This window comes from Bombina bombina, chromosome 6 (assembly GCF_027579735.1).
Source record: "Bombina bombina isolate aBomBom1 chromosome 6, aBomBom1.pri, whole genome shotgun sequence".
NCBI lineage: Eukaryota > Metazoa > Chordata > Amphibia > Anura > Bombinatoridae > Bombina > Bombina bombina.
The window spans coordinates 1,129,656,624-1,129,672,959 of NC_069504.1; the positions used below are offsets into that span (position 1 = coordinate 1,129,656,624).

Sequence of the window (16,336 nt, forward strand, 5' to 3'; positions counted from 1 at the left end):
TTTCATCCGGGGGAGTGGGAACTTCATCCGGAGGTCTTTGCCCAAATACTTCGACGTTGGGGCAAACCAGAGATAGATCTCATGGCGTCTCGCCAGAACGCCTAACTTCCTCGCTACGGGTCCAGATCCAGGGATCCGGGAGCGGTTCTGATAGATGCCTTGACAGCACCTTGGAACTTCGGGATGGCTTATGTGTTTCCACCCTTCCCGCTGCTTCCTCGATTGATTGCCAAAATCAAACAAGAGAGAGCATCAGTGATTCTAATAGCGCCTGCATGGCCACGCAGGACTTGGTATGCAGATCTAGTGGACATGTCATCCTGTCCGCCTTGGTCTCTACCTCTAAGACAGGACCTTCTGATACAGGGTCCATTCAAACATCAAAATCTAACTTCTCTGAAGCTGACTGCTTGGAAATTGAACGCTTGATTTTATCAAAACGTGGTTTTTCTGAGTCGGTTATTGATACCCTGATACAGGCTAGGAAGCCTGTTACCAGAAGGATTTACCATAAGATATGGCGTAAATACCTATACTGGTGCGAATCCAAAGGTTACTCCTGGAGTAAGGTTAGGATTCCTAGGATATTGTCCTTTCTACAAGAAGGTTTAGAAAAGGGTTTATCGGCTAGCTCATTAAAGGGACAGATCTCAGCTCTGTCCATCTTGTTACACAGGCGTCTGTCAGAAAATCCAGACGTCCAGGCCTTTTGTCAGGCTTTAGCTAGGATCAAGCCTGTGTTTAAAACTGTTGCTCCGCCATGGAGTTTAAACTTAGTTCTTAACGTTTTACAGGGTGTTCCGTTTGAACCCCTTCATTCCATTGATATAAAATTGTTATCTTGGAAAGTTCTGTTTTTAATGGCTATTTCCTCGGCTCGAAGAGTCTCTGAGTTATCAGCCTTACATTGTGATTCTCCTTATCTGATTTTTCACTCAGACAAGGTAGTTCTGCGTACTAAACCTGGGTTCTTACCTAAGGTAGTCACTAACAGGAATATCAATCAAGAGATTGTTGTTCCATCCTTGTGTCCAAATCCTTCTTCAAAGAAGGAACGTCTTCTACACAATCTGGATGTAGTTCGTGCCCTCAAGTTCTACTTGCAGGCAACTAAGGATTTTCGACAAACGTCTTCCCTGTTTGTCGTGTATTCTGGTCAGAGGAGAGGTCATAAGGCTTCGGCTACCTCTCTCTCCTTCTGGCTTCGTAGCATAATTCGTTTAGCCTATGAGACTGCTGGACAGCAGCCTCCTGAAAGAATTACAGCTCATTCTACTAGAGCTGTGGCTTCCACTTGGGCCTTTAAGAATGAGGCCTCTGTTGAACAGATTTGCAAGGCTGCAACTTGGTCTTCGCTTCATACTTTTTCCAAATTTTACAAATTTGACACTTTTGCTTCTTCGGAGGCTATTTTTGGGAGAAAGGTTCTTCAGGCAGTGGTTCCTTCTGTATAATGAGCCTGCCTATCCCTCCCGTCATCCGTGTACTTTTGCTTTGGTATTGGTATCCCAGAAGTAATGATGACCCGTGGACTGATCACACATAACAGAAGAAAACATAATTTATGCTTACCTGATAAATTCCTTTCTTCTGTTGTGTGATCAGTCCACGGCCCGCCCTGTTTTAAGGCAGGTAAATATCTTTTAAATTATACTCCAGTCACCACTTCACCCTTGGTTCTCCTTTCTCGTTGATTCTTGGTCGAATGACTGGGAGTGACGTAGAGGGGAGGAGCTATATGCAGCTCTGCTGGGTGAATCCTCTTGCATTTCCTGTTGGGGAGGAGTTATATCCCAGAAGTAATGATGACCCGTGGACTGATCACACAACAGAAGAAAGGAATTTATCAGGTAAGCATAAATTATGTTTTTTTTTAGTGGCACCGCAGGTAACTCTGCAAAACTCCAAAATAATTAACTTGATTATTCTACTTGGCCGTGGCTTAATATTGAGATCTTGGAAAGCTAAAACAGCTCCTACCCTGAAAGAGCTTAAAAATGCGTTAATCGCACAATTCATATCAGAACAATATAGTCTGCAAAGTTTAACTGATGCACGGTTAGCACTGTTTTTTAGACAGTGGAAAATGTTTATTTCATCGCTTCCAATGACGACTCAAATTATTTTAGTTAGACCTTTTAAAACTACAACATTTGTTCAATTCAAGTATTGGCGGGCCACTTTCCTTGTGCGTGGCTTGAAGACAGCGGAGAGCTGGGAGGGGAGTAGGAGGAGGAGGGGAGGAGATTTCTGCCCGCCCTTTTTTTTCCTTTTTTTTTTTTTTTTCTCTCCTCTTTAAATTGAAATAGAGGAAGCTAAATATTTAGATACTTGACGTAAGTTTCTGTTTTGTATATGTGGGAGTCTAGATACACGTGGGTAAATAGATCCCTCAGAGAAGAAAAGTTGGAATCAATCCCTAATAGTGGAAAAAGGAATAAAAGTGAACCGTTTTAGTTAGATAACTGAATAAAGTTTGTAACAGGAGAATACCTGTTGTTTTGTTTACATAATAGATAAAAATGCAACAGATGGATATGTTATAAGATTAAAAATTGTATGAGTTGTTAGAGTTAAGATCTTAAATTTCAATTTGTTTTGGAGATATAAGTTCACATTTGCAAGGGAAAGAAAAAAAGAAAAAAAAAAAAAAAAAAAAAAAAAAAAAAAAGAGAACCTGCAGTCAATTTTTATCAAGCAGCGGTCATCAGACACAAGAGAACCTGCAGTCAGTATTTATCAAGCAGCGGTCATCAGACAAGAGAACCTGCAGTCAGTATTTATCAAGCAGCGGTCATCAGACACAAGAGAACCTACAGTCAGTATTTATCAAGCAGCAGTCATCAGACACAAGAGAACCTACAGTCAGAATTTATCAAGCAGCGGTCATCAGACACAAGAGAATCTGCAGTCAGTATTTATCAAGCAGCGGTCAGACACAAGAGAACCTGCAGTCAGTATTTATCAAGCAGCGGACATCAGACACAAGAGAACCTGCAGTCAGTATTTATCAAGCAGCGGTCATCAGACAAGAGAACCTGCAGTCAGTATTTATCAAGCAACGGTCATCAGACAGAAGAGAACCTACAGTCAGTATTTATCAAGCAGCAGTCATCAGACACAAGAGAACCTACAGTCAAAATTTATCAAGCAGCTGTCATCAGACACAAGAGAATCTGCAGTCAGTATTTATCAAGCAGCGGTCAGACACAAGAGAACCTGCAGTCAGTATTTATCAAGCAGCGGACATCAGACACAAGAGAACCTGCAGTCAGTATTTATCAAGCAGCTGTCATCAGACACAAGAGAACCTGCAGTCAGTATTTATCAAGCAGCGGTCATCAGACACAAGAGAACCTGCAGTTTGTATTTATCAAGCAGCCGTCAGATACAAGAGAACCTGCCGTCAGTATTTATCAAGCAGCGGTTGTATTTATCAAGCAGCCGTCAGATACAAGAGAACCTGCCGTCAGTATTTATCAAGCAGCGGTCATCAGACACAAGAGAACCTGCAGTTAGTATTTATCAAGCAGCGGTCATCAGACACAAGAGAACCTGCAGTCGGTATTTATCAAGCAGCGGTCATCAGACACAAGAGAATCTACAGTCAGTATTTATCAAGCAGCAGTCATCAGACACAAGAGAACCTGCAGTCAGTATTTATCAAGCAGCGGTCATCAGACACAAGAGAACCTGCAGTCAGTATTTATCAAGCAGCGGTCATCAGACACAAGAGAACCTGCAGTCAGTATTTATCAAGCAGCGGTCATCAGACACAAGAGAACCTGCAGTCAGCATTTATCAAGCAGCTGTCATCAGACACAAGAGAACCTACAGTCAGCATTTATCAAGCAGCGGTCATCAGACACAAGAGAACCTGCAGTCAGTATTTATCAAGCAGCGGTCATCAGACACAAGAGAACCTGCCGTCATTATTTATCATGCAGCGGTCATCAGACACAAGAGAACCTGCCGTCAGTATTTATCAGGCAGCGGTCATCAGAAACAAGAGAACCTGCAGTCAGTATTTATCAAGCAGCGGTCATCAGACACAAGAGAACCTGCAGTCAGTATTTATCAAGCAGCGGTCATCAGACACAAGAGAACCTGCAGTCAGTATTTATCAAGCAGCGGTCATCAGACACAAGAGAACTTGCAGTCAGTATTTATCAAGCAGCGGTCAGACACAAGAGAACCTGCAGTTAGTATTTATCTAACAGCGGTCATCAGACACAAGAGAACCTACAGTCAGTATTTATCAAGCAGCGGTCATCAGACACAAGAGAACCTGCAGTCAGTATTTATCAAGCAGCGGTCATCAGACACAAGAGAACCTGCAGTCAGTATTTATCAAGCAGCAGTCAGACACAAGAGAACCTGCAGTTAGTATTTATCAAGCAGCGGTCAGATACAAGAGAACCTGCAGTCAGTATTTATCAAGCAGCGGTCATAAGACCACTGCTTCCCTAACTCTTCTCCATCTCTTAGGTGGAAAATTTCAATCTCCCCGGTCTAGTCCGACCAGGGAGATTGACTACTCCTGCCAACGCGTGATTGGCTGTGCGTGGGCAGGGGGTGGTGTTGCACAAGCTGAGGCGGACAGGATAACCCCAGGTTAATTACTGTCACCAGTTTGCTATTTTATCATTGTCTACATTAAAAACTACCCCAAGTATCTGATGAATATGCAGTATGGTTATCATTTGTCATCGTACTTACGGCCAGTCCCAGCAACATATTTTCACCCACTGTGATCTGAATCCGAAGTCCAAACAAGGCATTCATGGCTTTTAGCTTTAGCTTGTTCATTAGCTGGGTGTGCAGCTCGTATTCCATAAAAGGCAGCAGGTTGCTTATAGCGGTTGCATTTACTTCGGCTTGGGCTTTCTTTTTCAGTCTACATAACCTGCACAAATAGACCAACACCAGGGTATAAAAAAATCTGATCCACAAGAATAACTCACACATCATCCTGATGGGACAGATTACAGAGAACTTTATGCCCACGGAATAAAAATGGTAAAGCTATTTTATCAAAAAATAATGGATCTCTGGACTAACAAAGTACCAGTGACATCATCAATCATCAAGACATAAATACAATCTGAGAACTTAATCGAGTGCAACTGGAAACATGAATACCGTGCTTGAATAAGACAGCCTTTCCCTGTCACTGCGGCTTCCGCCGGGAGGTCTATTGTGGTGAAGAGTACATCTGGGACCTTCTGTTTTCGACAGCTGCAGCAGAAAGTTAGGTGTGCTGGAAAGGGCATGTTCAGCTCGTCGTAAGGGATGTGGCAAAATGTGCAAACCAGGGGGGGAGCTTCTTCAGTCCTATTTGTAAGAAAAATATACATAATTATTGTGCTTCTGTGACCCAAGCAGTGACCACATCAGAAGAAGTTATATAGGAGACATGAAAACTTCTGCATGCATGAGAAATCTCAAAATCAGCCAGCCACAATGATCAGAGACACCAGTGATTTACACCAAAAATACCCCAGTTCATAGCACCCAGGCAGGGATGTTTTTTCCTGTTTTTTTTTACCGAAGGATAAACTCATTAAAGTTTTCTGGCCTGTGAGATCCAGATCATAAGAAATGACCTGTACAATACAGTATTCAATTTAATGTATTAGATTATGTACTTTGCACTTTATATTTAGGAGTTTGATTTATGTTGTTTTGTGTCGTATGATGTGAGATGTACAATGACAGCAGTGTCTGTAAAAAGCCTGTAAGAGTGTTCCTAGGGTGTCTGAAGTTTTCAGTAACACAAACTACACAATAAGTGCTAGATTACGAGCGCAAATTTGCACTCCCGCGAGGGCTTTATCTGCGCTCAATTTTTTTACCACTACGTGCCCAGTTGAGCACGTATTACAGTTTGCAAGTAAAATTTTTGTTCTCTCGTAGTTGCATCCTCACGCAGAAAATTAAAAAAAGACTTTGTGAAGTTGCGAACGCAGGATTGTTTTACTCCATAGTCTTTAATGGAGCCTCGTTTTGAACAAAAAAATAACAGCCGCCAGCTTGCGCAAACACGAGCGCAGGATTGCAATGAGATGTGTATATATGTCTACAAATACATATATACACATAGTTGCACACGTATTACAGTTTGCAAGTAAAACTTTTGCTCTCTCGTAGTTGCATCCTCACGCAGAAAATTAAAAAAAGACTTTGTGAAGTTGCGAACACAGGATTGTTTTACTCCATAGTCTTTAATGGAGCCTCGTTTTAAACAAAAAAATAACAGCCGCCAGCTCACGCAAACAGGAGCGCAGGATTGCAATGAGATGTGTATATATGTCTCAGTGTGCCTGGAGGAAAAAGGCTGCACCTCACCGACGCGGCCCACAATAGGCTGAAACGTAAGTCTGGGGTTTTGCCGTTTCTCTCGTTCAGAGAGGGATTGCCTTGTATTTCAGGGCTGGACTGTACTGTGAAGTCAGGATCAGACTGATATGCTTCAGGAAAATTCTTCTCTGTGAAAGGCACATGTTGAGCAAAAAGAGGCTGCTTCTTGGGTGGTAACTAGCCATAGAACAAGCTATTATGCTACTATTCGTTCACAGGTTGAGCACTTCTCTCTTTTTATTTATGCAAATTATGACACTTAGGAAAGTCTCCCTAAGTGTGATGCGGGAATCCAGACGTGGACCAGTTGCTCAGTGTGCCTAGAGGGATATGGCTGCACCTCACTGATGAGGCCCACAATAGGCCGAAACGTACGTCTGGGGTTTTGCTGTTTCTCTCGTTCAGAGAGGGATTGCCTGGTATTTCGGGGCTGGACAGTACTGTGAAGTCAGGATCAGACTGATATGCTTCAGGAAAGCTCTTCTCTGTGAAAGGCACATGTTGAGCAAAAAGAGGCTGTTTCTTTGGTGGTAAAAAGCCATAGGACAAGCTATTATGCTATTGTTTGTTTTCAGGTTGAGCGCTTCTCTTTTTTTTAATTAATAGCGTCTGTAAAAGGCCTGCAAGAGTGTTCCTAGGGTCTCCGAAGCTTTCAGTAAACACTTAAACTCCCGCGAGTGCTTTATCTGCGCTCAACTTTTTTTACCATTTCGTGCCCAGTTGCGCAAGTATTACAGTTTGCAAGTAAAACTTTTGTGCTCTCATGGTTGCATCCTCTCGCAGAAAAAAAAAGGAAATGTATGTTTACCTGATACATTGATTTCTTTTACTATATACCGAGTCCACGGTTTCATCCTTTACTTGTGGGATATATTCCTCCTGCTAACAGGAAGTGGCAAAAAGCACCACAGCAGAGCTGCTATATAGCTACTCCCCTAACTCCTCCCCCCAGTCATTCGACCGAAGGTATAGGAAGAGAAAGGAAAAGAACCATTAAGGTGCAGAGGTGACTGAAATTTATATAAAAAATGACTGACTGACTGACTGAGCATGCACAGTTGTAGTGGTCTTAGATGAAAGCGAGCAAACGGGATGATATCCATTGCCGCTACTATTAGTCCGATGACTGCCATACACTGAGCCACTGATGGCCGCTTAATGGACTGCAGAGCCCTGCAAGTATTTAGAATCTTTGATTTTCTGACTTCTGTCAGAAATATTTTCATATTTTCTGAGTCTATCAGAGTTCCTAGGAATGGAACTCTGGTCTGTGGAACTAGTGAACTCTTTCCTACATTCACTTTCCAACCATGAGTTCTCAGAAATGACAACACAATGTCCGTGTGAGATTTGGACAGATGAAATGTTGACGCCTGAATCAGGATATCGTCCAGATAGGGCGCCACTGCTATGCCTCGTGGCCTGAGAACCGCTAGAAGAGACCCTAGAACCTTTGTGAAGATCCTGGGAGCCGTGGCCAACCCGAAGGGTAGGGCCACAAACTTATAATTTTTTTTTTCCTGAAATGCAAATCGCAGGAACTGATGGTGATCCTTGTGGATAGGGATGTGAAGATACACATCCTTCAGGTCCACCGTGGTCATGTATTGACCCTCCTGGATCATAGGCAGAATTGTACGAATAGTCTCCATCTTGAACGATGGGACTCTGAGGAACTTGTTTAGACACTTGAGATCTAAAATCGGTCTGAAGGTTCCCTCTTTTTTGGGAACCACGAAAAGGTTTGAATAGCACCCCTGCCCTTGTTCCCGATCCGGAACTGGGCAAATTACACCCATGGTGTAGAGGTCTTTTATACAGCGTAAGCACGCCTCTCTTTTTGTCTGGTCTACAGACAATCATGAACGATTAAATCTTCCCCTTGGGGGGAAGTCTTTGAATTCCAACTGATACCCCCTGGGCCACAATTTCCAATGCCCAGGGATCCTGTACATCCCTTGCCCAAGCCTGAGCAAAGAAAGAGAGTCTGCACCCTACTAGATCTGGTCCCGGATCGGGGGCTGCCCCTTCATGCTGTCTTGGTAGCAGCAGCAGGCTTTTTGACTTGTTTACCTTTACTCCAGGCCTGATAAGGTCTCCAGACCGCCTTGGATTGCCCAAAGTTCCCTTCCTGCTTGGTGGAGGAAGGGGAAGCAGAGGATGTTCCTTTAAAATTTCGAAAGGAACAAAAATTATTTTGTTTACTCCTCATCTTGAGGGGCTTGTCCTGAAGTAGGGTGTGACCCTTACCTCCAGTAATGTCAGAGATTATTTCCTTCAGTTTAGTCCCTTATAGGGTCTTACCCTTGAAGGGAATAGTCAAAAGCTTAGATTTAGACTATACGTCAGCCGACCATGACTTTAGCTACAATGGCAAAGCTTGCATTTTTCAATGCTAATTTTGCAAGTTAAAAGCAGCATCCGTCATAAAAGAATTTGCTAGCTTAAGAGCCTTAATTCTGTCTAAAATGTCCTCTAAAGGTGTCAAACCTTCAGAGACTCTTCCAGGGCGTCAAACCAAAAAGCAGCTGCAGTAGTTACTGGAACCATGCAAGCTATAGACTGTAAGAGAAAACCCTGGTGAACAAAAAAATTTCTTTAGAAGACCCTCCAATTTTTTATCCATAGGGTCTTTAAACGCACAACTGTCCTCAATGGGTATAGTTGTACGTTTAGCTAAAGTAGAAATAGCTCCCTCCACCTTGGGAATCAATTGCCAAAAATCCCGCATGGTGTCAGATATGGGTAACATTTTCTTAAAAGTAGGAGGGGGAGAAAACGGAATACCTGGTCTATCCCATTCCTTCTTAACAATTTCCGAAAATTCTCTTAGGAACCGGAAAAACATTTGTGTAAGTAGGTACTTCCAAATATTTGTCCATTTTACACAATTTTTCTGGGGGAATCGTGATCGGGTCACAATCATCCAGAGTCGCCAGAATCTCCCTGAGCAACAGACGGAGGCGTTCCAGTTTAAATTTAAAGGACAAGACGTCCAAATCTATCTGAGGTAATACATTTCCTGATTCTGAAAGTTCTCCCTCAGACATCAAATCCCTGACCTCCATATCAGAACACTGTGAGGGTGTATCGGAAATAGCCACTAGGGCATCAGAGGGTTCAGCATTTACATCAGAACCCGGCCTACTGCGTTTACCCTGCAAAACTGGCAGTTTAGACAATACCTCTGTAAGGGTAGTAGACATCACTGCAGCCATATCTTGCAAAGTAAAAGAATTAGACGCACTAGAAGTACTTGGTGTCACTTGTGCGGGCGTTAAAGGTTGAAGGGAGAATTAGGTGGCATATCAGACTGAACATCATCTTTAGACACACTTTCATTACCTAAAATGTAACCTTTACAGTGTAGGGCCCTTTCAGTACAAGAGGGGCACAATGTAAGAGGGGGTTCCACAACGACTTCTAAACACATAGAGCATTGACTTTCTTCAATGTCAGACATGTTGAACAGGCTATGTAACACCACAGAAAAGTTAAACACTTTATTTGAAAGTATAAAACAGTTTAACAAAACAACGGTACTGCGCCTTTAAGAAATTAAAAAGCGCAAAAGTTCTGCAAAACCGCTAAGAATTAAACACAGATGCACAATTTTTAGATAATTCTGCCCTAAAAAGCATCCGGATATTGCACCCCAAGTAAGGACAGTTAAACAAATTATTTAATAAGGATAATGACGTTTTGACTAAAACTCTCATTAACGTTTATCCGCACCTCGCCACAGCTCTGCTGTGGCGCCTGCCTGCCCCCAGGGATGTTAAAAGACACTCCAAATCACTCCAGTACAAGAGTGATTAGTTTGGGCCCAACCGGAGCTGAATGCTACTGCCTGTGAGTAAGGAAACTGCGCAACTGAGGCACGAAAACAGGCTCCACCCATCTACTACGATGTATGCTAAGCTCAAACGCAGCATGTAAAACATCCCAAACAAGCCATGTGGGTATAGCAAACACTAAAAACGAGTGCAGTATTAGCCATGTGGACCCCCAAAAATTAAAAACCACCAGCCATAACCTATGTTAGATTGCTAATAAAACGTTAGGCTGCCCTAGTGTCTCACCATGCATTAAACCATACAGGATCACATTAATAACCTCTTTCACTGAACAGAATTACTGCTTACCCTTCCTATTGCTAGCATAGGCAAAGAGAATGACTGGGGGGAGGAATTAGGGGAGGAGCTATATAGCAGCTCTGCTGTGGTGCTCTTTGCCACTTCCTGTTAGCAGGAGGAATATATCCCACAAGTAAAGGATGAAACCGTGGACTCGGTATATCTTGTAAAAGAAAAAAGACTTTGTGAAGTTGCGAACGCAGGATTGTATTACCCCATAGTCTTTAATGGAGCCTCGTTTTGAACAAAAAAATAACAGCCGCCAGCTTGCGCAAACACGAGCGCAGGATTGCAATGAGATGTGTATATATGTCTACAAATACATATATACACATATAAATACGTATATGCATATGTAAAGAAATACATACATACATACATATATTTATAAATGTGTTTCTATGGATCCCTATGCAAAAGCACTTTTGGCCCGTTTTTTTGTTTGTTTTAATACCTGATATCGCATATCTTTGAGCCCATAACTTTTGATAGTAATCTTTTTAAAATAATTTTTATAAGATAGCGTTATTATGAGTGTGACTGTACTTTTAAATGTATTTTTGATGCGTTTTGTGACACTTTTTTGACTCTCGTAACAGTTAACCAGAGCTCTGAAGTCATGGAAATCACTCTAGCATAAATCCCGACTGCGCTCATGCGTTCGCATTTACTTTCAACTTGTAATATGGGCGGAATTTAACTTGCGAGTAAACGGCCACAAAACCTGATATCGCTCCACTCGTAATCTAGCCCTAAGCTTTTTATTAATAAAGGCCCAGAAGGAATTCTTGATACACAACAAACGTGCTAAACGAAGGGAATAATAAGCCATATATCTACTTATAACAGAGCGCTACAAAGTGAGATGCGGCTTTACAATGAGCCTCATTCTGTGAAAAGGAAGGAGCAGTGGGTTCCGACTTCAGCCTCTCTCTGCTCACGGAGTGGAACGGTAAGGTTAGCAAGTTGCTAGCTCACAGAACCAGAGCTTTAATGGATCTTGTCCAGGAAAAATGATTTACTTTGTCATCGGCATGTCTGAATACACAGATGTTTTATACACAGGAAACCGTAGCATTTGCTGGTATCTATTTATATAATGAAAGCAGAACCATCATATTAGAGCTTCTCTGCACAGTGTTATTTAGCTCAAATATTGACAAACCTATATGAAACGTAAGAGCTCTGAAGTCATGGAAATCACTCTAGCATAAATCCCGACTGCGCTCATGCGTTCGCATTTACTTTCAACTTGTAATATGGGCGGAATTTAACTTGCGAGTAAACGGCCACAAAACCTGATATCGCTCCACTCGTAATCTAGCCCTAAGCTTTTTATTAATAAAGGCCCAGAAGGAATTCTTGATACACAACAAACGTGCTAAACGAAGGGAATAATAAGCCATATATCTACTTATAACAGAGCGCTACAAAGTGAGATGCGGCTTTACAATGAGCCTCATTCTGTGAAAAGGAAGGAGCAGTGGGTTCCGACTTCAGCCTCTCTCTGCTCACGGAGTGGAACGGTAAGGTTAGCAAGTTGCTAGCTCACAGAACCAGAGCTTTAATGGATCTTGTCCAGGAAAAATGATTTACTTTGTCATCGGCATGTCTGAATACACAGATGTTTTATACACAGGAAACCGTAGCATTTGCTGGTATCTATTTATATAATGAAAGCAGAACCATCATATTAGAGCTTCTCTGCACAGTGTTATTTAGCTCAAATATTGACAAACCTATATGAAACGTAAGAGCTCTGAAGTCATGGAAATCACTCTAGCATAAATCCCGACTGCGCTCATGCGTTCGCATTTACTTTCAACTTGTAATATGGGCGGAATTTAACTTGCGAGTAAACGGCCACAAAACCTGATATCGCTCCACTCGTAATCTAGCCCTAAGCTTTTTATTAATAAAGGCCCAGAAGGAATTCTTGATACACAACAAACGTGCTAAACGAAGGGAATAATAAGCCATATATCTACTTATAACAGAGCGCTACAAAGTGAGATGCGGCTTTACAATGAGCCTCATTCTGTGAAAAGGAAGGAGCAGTGGGTTCCGACTTCAGCCTCTCTCTGCTCACGGAGTGGAACGGTAAGGTTAGTAAGTTGCTAGCTCACAGAACCAGAGCTTTAATGGATCTTGTCCAGGAAAAATGATTTACTTTGTCATCGGCATGTCTGAATACACAGATGTTTTATACACAGGAAACCGTAGCATTTGCTGGTATCTATTTATATAATGAAAGCAGAACCATCATATTAGAGCTTCTCTGCACAGTGTTATTTAGCTCAAATATTGACAAAGCTATATGAAACGTAAGAGCCACACAAAGTTTTAGGCTTCAAGGAATTATTTAATATAGGAGATTTGTGTATATTTTATAGAGGAGATTTGTGTATATTTTCTATAGGAGATTTGTGTATATTTTCTATAGGAGATTTGTGTATATTTTCTATAGGAGATTTGTGTATATTTTCTAAAGGAGATTCGTGTATATTTTCTATAGGAGATTTATGTATATTTTCTATAGGAGATTTGTGTATATTTTATAGAGGAGATTTGTGTATATTTTATAGAGGAGATTTGTGTATATTTTATAGAGGAGATTTATGTATATTTTCTATAGGAGATTTGTGTATATTTTCTATAGGAGATTTGTGTATATTTTATATAGGAGATTCGTGTATATTTTATAGAGGAGATTTGTGTATATTTTATAGAGGAGATTTGTGTATATTTTATAGAGGAGATTTGTGTATATTTTATAGAGGAGATTTGTGTATATTTTCTATAGGAGATTTATGTATATTTTCTATAGGAGATTAGTGTATATTTTCTATAGGAGATGTATGTATATTTTCTATAGGAGATTCGAGTATATTTTCTATAGGAGATTTGTGTATATTTTCTATAGGAGATTTGTGTATATTTTCTATAGGAGATTTGTGTATATTTTCTATAGGAGATTAGTGTATATTTTCTATAGGAGATTAGTGTATATTTTCTATAGGAAATTTGTGTATATTTTCTATAGGAGATTTGTGTATATTTTCTATAGGAGATTTGTGTATATTTTCTATAGGAGATTTGTGTATATTTTCTATAGGAGATTTGTGTATATTTTCTATAGGAGATTTGTGTATATTTTATATGCTGTAGACAAATACAAAAACGTTAGGAACAATTAATAGAATTCTAGGGATGACGGTTCCTTGTTCCCAGGATTTGTCAAACTGTGGTTTAGCTAAGACTTAATCCAAGACATCACAGTTCTACTTTAAATGTTTTTTTTTATTAAAGGGGTAATGCACTACAGGGAGTTAGCTGAATACATTGGTAATCTATATTTGCAGCCACCAATCAGCGGCTAGCTCCAAGCTACTGAGCCTACCTGGGTATGCTTTTCAACAAGGGATACTAAGAAAACAAAGCAAATTAGATAATAGAAATAAATTGTAACGTTGTTTAAAATCGTATATGCTCTATCTAAATCATGAAAGAACATTTTTGGGTTTCATGTCCCTTTGTAAACATAGCCAGCAGAAGAAATTACATTTCCAGAAAAGATAGAAGAGATAAACAATAAAAATGTTAATTTTCAGCTTTGGTTTACAGAGATAATATAAAGAATAATGTGTGTACAGAAAGTGATACTAAGGATATCTGATTTCCCTCCAAACTTAACCCATTATGATAGAATGTGGTTTCAAAGAACAAAAATAGCTATTTTAAATACAAAAATAAACATTAAAAGAGCAATGCTACACTCTTTAACTGGTATAGCAAGTCATTGAAAACACATGATGGTAAAAACAATATTACAGTACACTGTCCCTCTGAAGGAACCCGATAGTTTCAAATAATGTTTGAGATTAAAACTTAAAATGTTGCAAATGAATGTTTATTTGCGAAAATAATAACATAATTTATGTAAGAACTTACCTGATAAATTAATTTCTTTCATATTGGCAAGAGTCCATGAGCTAGTGACATATGGGATATACAATCCTACCAGGAGGGGCAAAGTTTCCCAAACCTCAAAATGCCTATAAATACACCCCTCACAACACCCACAATTCAGTTTAACGAATAGCCAAGCAGTGGGGTGATAAAGAAAGGAGTAGAAAGCATCAACAAAGGAAATTTGGAAATAATTGTGCTTTATACAAAAAATCATAACCACCATAAAAAAGGGTGGGCCTCATTGACTCATGCCAATATGAAAGAAATGAATTTATCAGGTAAGTTCTTACATAAATTATGTTTTCTTTCATGTAATTGGCAAGAGTCCATGAGCTAGTGACATATGGGATATCAATACCCAAGATGTGGAGTATTCCACTCAAGAGTCACTAGAGAGGGAGGGAATAAAACAAAAAACAGCCATATTCCGCTGAGAAAATAATCCACAACCCAAAAATAAGTTTATTTTCACTTTTGAAAGGAAAAAACTTAAACAAAAAAGCAGAAGAATCAAACTGAAACAGCTGCCTGAAGAACTTTTCTACCAAAAACTGCTTCCGAAGAAGCAAATACATAAAAATGGTAGAATTTAGTAAATGTATGCAAAGAGGACCAAGTGGCTGCTTTGCAAATCTGATCGACTGAAGCTTCATTCTTAAAAGCCCATGAAGTAGAGACTGATCTAGTAGAATGAGCTGTAATTCTCTGAGGCGGGGTTTGACCCGACTCCAAATAAGCTTGATGAATCAAAAGTTTCAACCAAGAAGCCAAGGAAACAGCAGAAGCTTTCTGACCTTTCCTAGGACCAGAAAATAAAACAAATAGACTAGAAGTCTTCCTGAAATTTTTAGTAGCTTCCACATAATTTTCAAAGCTCTTACCACATCCAAAGAATGTAAGGATCTCTCCAAAGAATTCTTAGGATTAGGACATAAAGAAGGGACAACAATTTCTCTACTAATGTTGTTAGAATTCACAACCTTAGGTAAAAATTGAAAAGAAGTCCGCAAAACTGCTTTATCCTGATGAAAAATCAGAAAAGGAGACTCACAAGAAAGAGCAGATAGCTCAGAAACTCTTCTAGCAGAAGAGATAGCCAAAAGGAACAACACTTTCCAAGAAAGTAGTTTAATGTCCAAAGAATGCATGGGCTCAAATGGAGGAGCCTGTAACGCCTTCAAAACCAAATTAAGACTCCAAGGAGGAGAAATTGACTTAATGACAGGCTTAATACGAACTAAAGCCTGTACAAAACAGTGTATATCAGGAAGTATAGCAATTTTTCTGTGAAATAAAACAGAAAGAGCGGAGATTTGTCCTTTCAAGGAACTTGCAGAAAAACCCTTATCCAGACCTATCCAGACCATCCTAAAGAAACTGCAAAATTCTAGGAATTCTAAAAGAATGCCAGGAGAATTTATGAGAAGAACACCATGAAATGTAAGCCTTCCAAACTCTATAATAAATCTTCCTAGAGACAGATTTACGAGCTTGTAACATAGTATTAATCACTGAATCAGAGAAACCTCTATGACTTAGAACTAAGCGTTCAATTTCCACACCTTCAAATTTAATGATTTGAGATTGTGATGGAAAAACGGACCTTGAGATAGTAGGTCCGGCCGTAACGGAAGTGGCCAAGGCGGGCAACTGGACATCCGAACCAGATCCGCATACCAAAACCTGTGTGGCCATGCTGGAGCCACCAGCAACACAAAAGACTGTTCCATGATGATTTTGGAAATCACTCTTGGAAGAAGAACTAGAGGCGGGAAGATGTAAGCAGGTTGATAACACCATGGAAGTGTCGGCGCATCCACTGCTTCCGCCTGAACATCCCTGGACCTGGACAGGTATCTGGGAAGTTT

General features: G+C 40.4%; 1 protein-coding gene across 6 annotated transcripts in view; it reads right to left on the reverse strand.

Moving 5' to 3' along the window:
• The window catches only part of C2CD5 (C2 calcium dependent domain containing 5), a 584,106-nt gene that overhangs the window by 288,666 nt on the left and 279,104 nt on the right, over window positions 1–16,336 (reverse strand). For all 6 annotated transcript variants that reach the window (XM_053719104.1, XM_053719103.1, XM_053719107.1 and 3 more), the window contains 2 exons: window positions 5,143–5,334; window positions 4,720–4,906 (listed from right to left, as the gene is read on the reverse strand). In XM_053719104.1, the coding sequence (XP_053575079.1) occupies window positions 4,720–4,906; window positions 5,143–5,334 (379 nt within the window). The remainder of the gene's footprint in view (window positions 1–4,719; window positions 4,907–5,142; window positions 5,335–16,336) is intronic.